Source organism: Coturnix japonica, chromosome 2 (assembly GCF_001577835.2).
Source record: "Coturnix japonica isolate 7356 chromosome 2, Coturnix japonica 2.1, whole genome shotgun sequence".
Lineage (NCBI taxonomy): Eukaryota > Metazoa > Chordata > Aves > Galliformes > Phasianidae > Coturnix > Coturnix japonica.
The window spans coordinates 131265365-131278082 of NC_029517.1; the positions used below are offsets into that span (position 1 = coordinate 131265365).

General features: G+C 40.8%; 1 protein-coding gene across 13 annotated transcripts in view; it reads right to left on the reverse strand.

Annotated features, from left to right (window-relative positions):
• PTK2 (protein tyrosine kinase 2) overlaps nucleotides 1-12718 on the reverse strand; it is a 151784-nt gene that overhangs the window by 81275 nt on the left and 57791 nt on the right. For all 13 annotated transcript variants that reach the window (XM_015856384.1, XM_015856385.1, XM_032442923.1 and 10 more), the window contains 2 exons: nucleotides 7897-8123; nucleotides 547-713 (listed from right to left, as the gene is read on the reverse strand). In XM_015856384.1, coding sequence (XP_015711870.1) covers nucleotides 547-713; nucleotides 7897-8091 — 362 coding nt within the window. In that variant the 5' untranslated portion in view covers nucleotides 8092-8123. Of the gene's footprint in view, nucleotides 1-546; nucleotides 714-7896; nucleotides 8124-12718 lie in introns of those variants that run through there.

Below are 12718 nucleotides of genomic sequence, written 5' to 3' on the forward strand. Positions count from 1 at the left end.
CACTTTATTCTTTGTCTCTTTTCAGCTTGCTCTGCTAAAAAGCTGAAGAAAACTCAACCTTAAACAGAACACAGGTGGTTGAAAGAAGTTGTATGACTTAACTGGTACCATGCAAACAGGTCAGCAAATCTACCTAGGCTAGGAAAATACAAAAAAAAAGATATGCGTGGTTATGTTTCCACTCTCCACTGATCCTAGTATAACTGAAGAAGATCCCAGTTGGAAGAAAAGCAGATGTTACTCATTGCTCCGGGCCTCAATTCGTAATCCAACAGCTAGTTTTATAACTAAAACATTTCAGAACTGCAGATGGATAAACTAATCTACTTCCTGTATTTCACCCTTTCCAAATTTCAACTCTCCTGTTTAGTCTACATAAATACAGCGAATGTGTAACAATAACTTGTTTTCATCTCACAAGTCTTGTTTCTTGTTTCTGTTCTACAAGATCTTCCTTAATAAAGCAAATTATAGAGCCAACTTTCATGACAAGGCAAACAGACTCATATGACATGATTTTGACACTGAAGAGATTTATGGTCTTACTTCCATTCTTCTGGAGGATGTGCTAGTTCAAATTTCTCTCTCACATTGGATACCCCCATGTCCAGGTGCAGCCAGTGAACCTCCTCAGACTGCAGATGACTGAGTCGCAACCCATAGCAGGCCACATTTTTCACTTTGTGACTGTCCACAATCTTCTGTATTATGCCCTAAAAAAGAGAAACACAGTCCTTACAAGCCGTAAAATGCAATGCGTATCTGTAAATAAATTAATTCTGCAGTCAGACTTCAAAATGTGACCGTGTCAAACACAAAACAAAACAGTAAGTGACAAATCAGACAGCACTTTTCTTAGGAATACTAAACAATTTAAACTACTGTTCTGGACAAACATCTACAGTTTCTGAAGCTTTATTGGCATAGCTTCAGTAATCATCACATATGTAGGCTTCTGTGAATCTTAGCACAATTAAGCCACTGTTCCTTCTGTGTAAAGTAACATAATGTAAAAAGCAAAGTATAAAAAGCAGATTTGGGGATGAAAGCAAAATATGAAGAAGCAGTACCAGGCCATTAAAAAATAAATAAAAAGCCACTTAATGTACAACTGGAAAAGCATCTTAGATGTTTGTCTTGTTTAGTGCCTGAATTGGCAGGGTTCAGCTGGTCACATCACAGCCCCTTGACGTCCACCACTCATTTTTTTCCTGAGCTCCAACAAATCCCATATAAAATGAGGCAAAAGACAATTATTTGGGGTTATTAAATTCAAACATGTTAGCAGATGATGGATTAGCAATCTCTCCAGCGCCATGTGCTGGGCTGATCTGTTCTTACCTAGATTAAAAAGGCAGCAGGGGACCAAAGTTGCTGCCTCACAGCCTGCTAGAAAGTAAGCTGCAGGGCAGCATAGCCCTGGCAGGGCTGAGCCCCATGCCCAGCAGGAGCACTGGCTATCACTGCTGCCAGATGCTTCTTTCAGGAAATCATTCCCTTTCACTTCTGAGCTGGACGCATCCTAATGAAAACGCTCATTACCCATATACATACACACAGACATATACACGAGACGTTGCTTCTTGCACAGTGATTTAGAGAACATCAACACACAGGTAACAGGAGCCAGATGATGCCAGATGTGCTTTGACACTGTCCCCCCCAAATTGATAAGTTTATATGCCAAATAAATCATTTAAGAATATAAGAAGGAGACACAAGCTGTGTTTAGTAAGTTTAGAGTCTGAGTTAGAAGCCCAGCACCCAGACCCTGAAAGCATCAACAAAACATCCTTAGCAGTATCCTTCTCTTCAGCTCCTTCCACAACCAGAAGTCCTGCCAAATTCTCACCTCTACAGGACCTATGCTTGTGGGCACAGGCAGCAAAGCATGTGAGATGCTTGTGGAGGACTGTATCATCAAAGGGGGAGAACTTAGGAGATACTGTGAAAGTGAGTTTCTTACAGCCTTCACTAGCAAGTTGTTAAGGTCTCTTACCAGATCAGGGAGCGGTTTTTGAGCTGAAAAAGTTACTGATGACAGGGCACAAAAAATGACTAAGTTGGTTTGTTGCCTCTATTTATAGGTCCTTGTGTTAGTTAGCAAATAAGGCAGAGCCTGTATCCAGAGAAAGACATGACAAAACCAAGAGCTCTCAGAATTGACAGAGGAAAACTGAGCCTCTTCTTCACCCAAAGAACAAGCTCAGCTCAGTTCATGCAGCATACTGTTTTGGCAGGGGTGCTTTCAGGTGAAGATCAGGGCGGTTGAAACCAGATGATCATCGTGGTCCTTTTCAAACCAGGCCATTCCACGATTCTACAATTATCTATACATCAGGCAAACTGAATTTTGAACATTTAGAGTCACACCTGCAACAAGTATAACCCAGCACTACAACAGTGCTGTTCATTCAGCAACAGAAAGTCACACTGGGACACTGCAGCATACAAACAGCATAGTAAGTTCCCAAACAGCATGACAGCTTTGTTTGCTCTGGCTGCTGTTTCCAAATTGTACAAAAATAATCTCCAGCAGTTGCTTTGGCATCACGGCCATAATTGGGTCAGTGTCTTTAACTCCCATGGGGTAACAAACAAGGCATCCAGCCTCCTGGGCTTCTGAAAGCCTCACAAGCCACATAGAGATGCCCACAGTACCAAACAAAGGCACCACCATCACACTATCACACTCTGGGACCAGTGACAGATCCTCTGTCTTGCACAGTCACAGAGCTAGGAGCCTTGCCAGCAGCACGCCTGATGTTTTCCACAGGAGCGGAGCAGGATGCCTCATCAGAAGTTTCCAAAGCAACCATTTAACTGTTAAACCACTGCACGCAGACAGCAAAACACCCTGCTGAGACATGTCACAGAATACTCTGAGTATGAAAGGGACACATAAGGATTATTAAGTCTAACTCTCCTTAGGACAACCTTCAGCATCACCAAACAAAACTGAAACCTCTTCAGATTAGACTGCAACCAACTCTTAGCTCAGGAAGCTCCTTGGAGGCATTTTTCAGTGAAAACTAAACAGGTAAGGAACATCTTTGGTGATAAACTTAGAGGTTCAAACCTGTCCCAGATGGAATTCCTGGCAGAAGAGCTGGACTCCAGTGGACACCTACACCTGAATAAGATTTTCCTCTGGGTGTACACGTGGTATTAATATGAATATGAATTTCTACCACTTTTCACCCATCTGTTGTCACACTCATCTAAACACACAGCTGCAGCGAAGTCACACAACCATATGTAAGCTGGGTGTTGTTTACTGTAATCACATTGTCTTTAATTAGGTTTGCAGAGCAGACATTTACACCCCAAACATAAAACAGGCCAGAACAGCTGAGCAAAAGAGAATGGGAAGCCCTTAGAGAAATCTTCTATCAGTAACAGGTGATAGGTCATCTGTTCCCTCCCTTTAACTCAAGAGCAGAGGCAAAAAAAAAGATAGAAAAATGCTTCGTAAAGAGACAGAAAACTGGATATCACTGGTCTTCACTCATTTGTTCAAATAACTCACAGTCACTCAAAAGACAATTAGCAAAATAGATTAATATTTGTCCTCAATTAGAAGGTAAAAGCATCCAAAAATAGAATTTAAAGTAATACAACTATCCAACCAATTATTTAGCTACACCTGACAGCAAAGCCTTTAAACTCATCTCTCTCCAATTCGGAGATAAGGACGTGGTGTGGGACCACATCAAAGGCCTTGCACAAGTCCAGGTAGACAACACCAGCTGCCCACCCTTTGTCCACCAATGCCAGCGCTCCATGATACCCTAAAGCTCTCTCAGTATGCATCAGTACTACCCTGTGATTCTGCAAATGAGTGAAAACGAATTGCTTGCTTGTAAATTAACGAAGCTGATGTGCTACTATGAATAAATTGAAGCTGGAATAACACACTCCCACTGTGAATAGAAACCTAATTTCCCTATTTAGAAGAAAGGAAGACTTCTGCACTAGAAAAGACTTTCTAGTCCTCAAGCAGCACCTCCTACAGGGGGACATGGCATTAGTGTTGGCAAAGTAAATACGCCAAGTGCTATTTATATATCAAATATTATCATTTCTGATGATACACATCAGAGTTTCAATAGCAAAACAGAATGAAACTGCAAAGGTTTAGGACAAGCCAGATTTAAAGGTTCTACGGAACTTGCAAATTCCCGGTGTCTCTTTGGACCCAACCTTGTATAGCTGAATTCTTTATATAGCTTTGAAAGCATCGTTTTGTGTATCTCTTTCATCCAAGGGTATCATGCAAAAGTAAAGCAGCCACCCTGAAAACCAAAGGTATTTTTGTCTGTCACAATTAGTACAACTATCAAAAGATACTCAATTGGTTTCGAGCTCCCACACTTCTCACAAGCTCTCCCCAGTGAGCATGAGAGACTTTTTGAGCGGCTAATCTGGATTAGAAGAGAAATATTGCAAGAACAGCTAGCCAAAAAGAATGGAAAGTGGTCGGTACAGAACTAAGACATGGAAACTGCAAATAGTTTTGGATAGTAAATATGGTGGGTATGGATTGAGTGGGAAAGGTAAACAGGGAAAAAAAGTAAGCAACGCTGAATAACACAGTAATGCTGCTTATTTAACTGCAGCTCGAAATGCAGTGGCACTGTTTGCATTCCAGGTGCACTTGAGACCAAAGAAATCCCATCCCAGCAGCACCCACCCCACTGCATTCCGGTGCTGGGGCTGTGAACGGGGCAGAGCATGCCCTGGAAATCCAACTTTGTCAACATGCACACAGAAAACACATATTAACAGAAATAACAAGTTAGACAACCTTTCCTTTTCTGCATAGCAAATATAGCCAAGCACTTGCTGTAGGTGGCCAATGTTTGCACAGCCATAAAGAACTTTTTCTCTTTTGGAAACGATGCATGTCTTTAGTTTAACACCAAGGGAAAAAGAGTGTAAAGAGAGCGTGTCCGTTCTCTGAAATCCAAAAAAGCTTTTCTAAGAATTGAAAAGTTGCTCTTGAACCCATTGGAGAATGCAGACTCATCCTTCAGAGGAAACAGCTGCCTTGGAAGGTCTAAATCCATCCAGAAACAACAGTTCACAGACATAAAGTTCTCCTTAGAGCAAAGCCCACATATAAACACCACTGTCTTGTTTAAAGATATTTCAAGAGAAATAGCAAAGAAAGTATATCTTTAATCTGGGCACTTTGAGACTCTTATAGAAAGCGAAATTATGTTCATCTCAGCTTGACAATGAGAATCTTTTCATTATACAGGTTTTCCCCTTTAGCGATCAAAGATGTTTTCCAACCTGCTCTTGACAAATCATAAAAGATCTCAGGTTTTCGTTTGTTTTTTGAAAGGCAAGATGGTTTTTCCTCACTTTTTCAACCAAACACATCCTTTCCACTGACAAAGGCAAACACAGTTTGACTTGAAACAGAAGATATTATGTTAGGGAAACACTAAAAATCAGGAAAGAAATTTCCACGCTTACTTTCCTTCAGTGTTAGCACATACCACAAAGTCCTCTGCTTTATCAGCAGAAATACCTTGAAATTGGCTGCTCTGGAGATTCCAGTCCAGGACTGCCTTTCTTTCCCTTTCAGTTGGCATTTACTGCTGAATACTTCCAAGAGTCCATCAGAAAAGAGCCAAGAGCCAAACCCAGCATCAGCCTCCTTCCAGTTTGTAACCCGCAGAAGAAATGGAAGCTTTACTGCAGTTGGTCTCCATTGCAAGAGGAGAAAGAAAAACCGAAGGCATAAAAACCTTCAAGGCTGTTTTCACCTTACGTTATTCAACTTGGTCAAACAGCAGTCATTTCAATGGAATGAAGGCTTGTACTGCAACAACCATTCACTGTTTCTAAAACAAATGTCAGGACATGGTAATCCATCAGTGCTAGGCCACTGCTACGAGTACCTGCTCATATCCACAGTGACTGTTCCACTCTGCCAGAATAAAAAGGCAGCTGCTTTGTTAAGGGAGTGAAGGTAACAGTGACTCATCGCTTGCCCAGTGTCCTTGTACTTTCTTCTTAGGAAAGGAGAACAATACAAAGATATTAATTGCTTTAGAAACAAACATATGAAGAAATGTACATATATGAAAATCAAAAATGAAGGCAAGCCTCAGGCCACTGCTACCTATCTGTTCTTTTAATTCTTCCTAATAAATCAAATATGACATGTTCTGGCTTAAAATAGGATTCTGTGGCTCTCCAAATTCAACTCAGCACCGGATTTTTTTACAGGGAGTGTAAATTGTGCATTCTAAAAGCCCAAAACCACTGGAATTTTTTGAATTGAAGAAACCAGAGATCTAATTTGTCTTTCTTTCTACACATTGCTTTGCAAGGATAACCTGGATTTTAAATACTGCATATTTAAATCCACAGCAGAAACTTGCAGGTAAGGTTAAAAATTGATACAATTGTCCTCTCACACACAGTAACACACTTCAAAAAATGAATCAATCACACTGGATACATCAAACCAATGTATTTAAGTCAGGCAATTAAGACATGATGTACAACTCAAGAAAACCCCGTTTCATGTAGAATAAGTTTATGTTATCGATGACACTGATTCCTACCAGTGTACCTCTAATTTGGACAGCCAACAAGTTATCCCTATACAGAGATATGAGCTGATTAAATTGACAACTGATTATCACCTAGGAAAATCCTTCAATTTCATAAGTCTGTGATCACTGCAGCAAGACCTACTCTCCATCTAAGAATGCTCTTAGGTCTTTTTACATGCAGAGATGCTAGAAAGTAGTAGTAGTAGAAAATGAAGAGAAAGCATTCAAAATTCATTATTGGAATTTAAAGTACTGTACAAAGAACAGTAACACTGAAATGAATGAACAGGTGGCAACCCTCTTCCATAGCAAGAACCTTGCAGAACAAAACCAGCCCTGTAAATCATCTACCACAAAGCAAGACTGCTTTTGGACAATAGCTGAAAACAAGCAAACAACTAAGCTTTAATAGCACTTGACGTGCTAAACCGAGTTCATTTCATTTAAGTACCACAAGACCTCAGAACGTAAGTGTAGCAAACGTTAAGTGAACTTACTATTCCACACATTCTGGAATAAACACAGAGCTGTTTAACCATCTCCAACGTAACACGCTTAAAGCAACTGTTTACCTTTTTCTTTACTTTCAGACAATAACAGAATAGCCTGGGTTGGAAGGGACCCCACCGATCATCAAGCTCCAACACACCTGCTGCAGGCAGGGACAGCAACCTCCGCATTTAATACTAGACCAGGCTGCCCAGAACCCCATCCAACCTGGCCTTGAACACCTCCAGGGATGGGGCATCCACAGCCCCTCAGGGCAGCCTATTCCAGCACCTCATCGCTATCAAAGTAAAGAACTTCCCCCTGATATCCAACCTAAATCTTCCCTCCTTCACCTTAAAACCATTTCCCCTTCTCCTGCTATTATCTACCCTTTCAAAGAGTTGACTCCTCTAGTTTTTTAAAATAAAGAACAAGAAGAAAGCCTTAATACCTCTCCTCTCCTATGTTTCCTCCCATCGCCACACAGAATTTTGGGGAATACAAAGTGTTAAATGTTGAACGACATAAGTCAGTAGTTTTACTTACTGACAACCAGCTCGAGAAATTTCAAGTTTCTGTTCTGCAAAACGGGGAGAGTTCTTCTATTTCTTTAAGGCAGTAAACAATCATACATTGATTTCCACAGCTCTCCCCCTCTCTCCACTAAGGAAAGCTGGTACCTTTCAAAGCCTCTTCCAAAAATTACTCAAAACATACAACAGGTGAAGATTCTTTCAAAATAAACAGCGAATCATCCGTGTTTCTTGGCTTCCAGATTCCAAAGTTCTCATTTAACCTAAAGATGGTATGGAAATGCTAAAACCAGACTTACTCGAACATCAGTAGCATCTCCATGCCGGATAATGCTGGCCCACGTCGTTGGCTCACTGCTGTTTTCAAAGTAGTGAAAAACCTTCAGGACTCTCTCCATGGCCCCCGGGGAACGCTCCATCCCAGTACCGAGGTGCGTCTTTGCACTTGAACTTGGTGTATGATTCAAGTTTGGATCAAGGTAAGCTGCTGCCATGGTTTTGCTAGATGCTAGGTATCTGTCATATTCTGGAGAAGGGAAACAGAGAAGAAATTCATTTTCATTATGCCCATATCTTAACACTGATTCAGACAAGACATTTATTGCAAATTCTTCAAGGCTAATTTTTAAGGCTCGTTTAACTGCTTATTTCAAGTTCCCTACTAAAACAGTTTACTAAAACAAAAGCTATCCAGAGTAGCATAAAAAAAAAGGTGAACTGCTCAGAGCACATCAGACTAATATGAACAGCACAATTAACATAAGTGGCATCTTAGCTGTTTTGGGCCACAGTGAAACTCACACTATCCAGAGTTAAATTCATCCTTCAATGAGGCACCATGAAGAACACCACTGAACATCCTCCCAGCAACTGGGAGAGCAGTAAGGCACTGACACACGCTGCCCACAGAAGATGAGGATGCCCCATCCCTGGAGGCTTTCAAGGCCAGGTTGGATGGGGCCCTGTACAGTCTGATCTGGTGTGGTACCCTGCCCGTGGGCATTGCAACTGAACGGGCTTTAAGGTCCCTTCCAACCCAAGTCATTCTACAATTCTACAAACTGCTACAACACTGACTTTTTGTTTTCAGTTTCCAAGTGACTTTCACTTTTAGTGTCAAAAGACACAGCCAACAGTATGAACCTATATCTCAAAGAGAGGCAAAAAATTGCCTCCTGGTTACTGCTGCACTTTTGTCAGCAATGAGCAGATGGTATCTGAGAAATCGATACTGAACAAGAGAGGAAAAGAGAAAACAATACATTTTCCTTTGCCTGATACAGCCTTAGGAATCATCCCAGTCTGCTGGCTGCAAACAACAAAGATCAATGAGCTGAGCTGCCAGGGCTGCACAAGTACATCAAGAACTTTTGTGCCTCCTCCTTGTAGAGTGAACACAGCAGGGATGCTGTTTATCAAACGTGGCAATGCTGAAGAACAACAGGCAATCAATGATCTTTGGGGCATGGTAGAGTGAATGACTCTGTAGCAGTAAAGCTGGCTTGAGACAGGGTCAGAAGTAGAAGAGAGTTAAATTGCTTTAAGCTGTACTGCTGTTGAATATCTGAGCATATCCTAATACTAAACAAGGCTGCCCAGGGCCCCATCCAACCCAGCCCTGAACACCTACAGGGTAGGGAGCTACACCACAAGATAAGAGGAACCCAACAGACCATCTGCACAGTATGACCACACTGTTTCAGTAAATGGGGGAATTACACCCAAGCTGTGTGAACTTCAGGTTGGCAGTACCAGATCAAACATGCAGGGCTCCTCTTCTGTAATGCAAAATCGGGCCGTAAAACTCCAATAGAGGAGGCTGAGGAGCAGCCTTAGGGCAACTCCCTTGGACAAAGTCCTAACTGCTCTCAATAGTGCAATGACTAAGAATTAAATAACAGTTTTCTGCTCAACTTGGGCCTCTTTTAACCTTTTGCCATTAAGTTCTGCTTCCTTTAAAAACTACTACACTACCCCAAAGTCACTAGTAAAAACAGAGTGTTATGTCAAGCTTACCCTCAACAACCAGTAGAAGAAAATCTCTAAAAACCAAAGCAACATGAAGATATATATGTGTTTTTGTCACAGGGAACAAGAAGAACACCTGTTTCAATGTTTATGTGTAGCATGCCATCAACTTAACAGACAAATTTAACAGATTTTATTTGCCAGAAAAAGAGAGGAAAGTTACAAGGAAAAGCAGAAACAAGCATTTTGAGTGTCTAACCACAGATTTATTATGGACAGTCTGCATCCCTTGGGAGCTGCAAATACAGAAGTGATGAAAGACACTGGTTTCACACACAGAAGTGCTCTTAGCATAATTTCAACACTTATAATAGAGGGAATTTCTTCATATGCACCATATTGAGAAGATCTGGAATCCAGCACTGAGGACTGACCATCCCACGTACAGGGTATGGTCAGTATTCACAGCATTTCACAGGACAAAAGCATTTAAAGGTAAAACAACCTCCGACAACAAGTCAGACAAGCACTTTTCCTTAAAAATTTAATCATCTTTGGGTTCTTTACAACTTTCAACTTTTAAAAAACCCCAATGCTTTCTTTACAAGGTAACAGAAAGGCAATAAATTCGATAGCTCTTAAGTTACAGAAACACATGCCATACCTCTGGTTATGGATCTATTAAGTCAACTATTAAAATCAGCCCCTGGTTTTGAGTTTATGATGTGATTGTAAAGCTTTGCCCTTGGCCAACATTTTGTAAAACATAACTGCACTTCATGTAAGGATAGTTCCACAACTATTTTACAAGATCTGCTTGGTTATTATAAGATGCAGAGAGAAATAGGGTGACCAGCAAGGATGCTTACTTGAGCTTTTCTAAATTCCAGCCAGGTTTGTAATCTCACAGAACCGATAGATCAGCTTTAGTCCTCTTGATAGCAACCAGACAAGCAGGAGGCTATTATACAGCAGAAATGAGCTACTTTATTCTGACTTTATTCTGCTTGGTTTTATTGGGTATTGTGATGATAAAGGAGCAGAGGCATATAAACCTTGTCTGTATGCAGAGCTGTGTGTTAGCTTTCCCTCTGGGCTTCCAAGATGAAAAGCTATCAATCTCCCAGTGCACACACTTTACAATAAAAAAACACATTATTTCTCAGTACTACAACAACTTATTCCATGCTTTGGGAGAGTGGAGCAAAGCCATCCTGGCCTGCTGATATCAGATGATTCTGCCGAGATGCTGTAAGTTGTTACCAAATCACAAAGTGCATTATCATTTTGATAACCTGTTATCACCTGGCAGAGATTTAGGAATGGAAATGGAAGACACTTAAGTGAGGAATACACAAAAAGCAGACTGCAAACCAAGAAAGCACAGCTGACCTCGCCCATGCTTTTTGTTTTAATTCTGAATGGCAGCCATTTTCACTACTGATAACCGAATACATTATAATAAACGTTGTTTCTCCAAAACACAAACTTATGAGTTCACTAGCTGAATTACTTCTAAAACTCTGCTCACAACTCATTCATTGCTCAATTTAATTCCTGCTGACAACTTACCAGCACTGCATATTCCCCACATTTGATGACTGCATCAGAAACAAAGTCAATATTATGACTTCTGGCAGTGCAAACAACCAAAGTTCAAAGTCATATTTCACCAGCTCTGAGAACTGAGAAATGAAACCCTTTCAACTAATGAAACAGTCAAAAAAAGCCATAACAAATATTTAAACCAATTAATTAAAAAGTGTTAAGTAGTCCGATAGAGTTAACCTTTTCAGTGCCAAAAATGTCTGCACAATTAGCAAATGGATAATATATGGAAAATAAGTTACTCAACACAAGAGTTGGTGCATGGCACCAACATGATGCCAACATGTCTGACAAGGAACCAACTACAGGCACTATGACTTCATCTTAACCTTTGCCAGTACAATGAAGTTTTTATAACGTTGCTGAGGTGAACCCCATCTCAGGCTTGAAGACATCCAAATCTATGAGAATTCCTAGAAGAGAAGGCTCCAAGGGACCTCATCCATGCAAATAAATACCTGATGGGGAGGGAATATTTAAGTGAGGCTCCTCTCCACAGTGCTCAGCAAGAGGACAAAAGTGACAAACAGTAACTTCCACTACAACCATCTCCCAGGTCCCTTCCAAACTCAGTGAACTGGTGAAGGCTAAATTAAGAATTCCTCCCACCCTGAGTTACCCATAATGTCTCTCACATCAGACAGTAAATACGTCATGAACTTAAAGCCCAACCCGTCTGCACCATTTGCATTAAATCCTGTTGTAGCTCATCTTGCAAATATTAACTTGCCTATCCCACCCTCACAGAAAGTATTTTCCCCATTATAAAGCCTGTATTTTCAGGGGTCTGTACCAAGTTTTCCACACTGCTGACTCTTTTGATACATCATTTCCTGATATCTTTTGTTGTTGTTGGGTTTCTTTGTATTTATGTATCAAAAGGTTTGGGACAGATGGAAGACTCCCCTGCCATAGGGATACTAACAAAACCCCATTTCTCCTAAGGAAACAGTCAACACATTCTACTTGCCGAGGGTCCCATGACACAGCTACACACACAGAGTTATGGCACAGTCACATTCCCAGAAGACTGGATAGAATAAGAGGCACATGTAGATTGCTATGCTCACAACCCTACCAATTTAAGAAAGAAATCTGAGGAAGCTGATAGCTTTCTGATTTCAAACTGGGCATAAACAGAGAAAGAGAGGAGGAAGGGTGCTTCTTCATGTTACATTCACTTTTGCCTTCAGAAACAGTCAATATATTTCAACCATTTCCATAAGTCACATTGGAACCTCCCTGTTTGTTTCCTGTTGAGCTTATTTTTCTTGTTTTTCTTTCAGTTAACGTTGATGTCCAAAACAAAGAGGAAAAAAGTTGTAATTCTCTGCTCTCTTCTGGTTAACACTTGGTATAGCTGCATGTCCAGGAACACACATCCCTTGACATCTCCTCTCTGGATGCTTCCTGATTACCACACACATAAATATATTTATTTTCAAGTTCACTAATTGTGGTCAGAAGCACTTAAGGCCCTCAGGTCAAAGTATGAAGCAGGCTGGCCAGACACATTAAAAGCATTTCGATAATGAGTTCTTGATA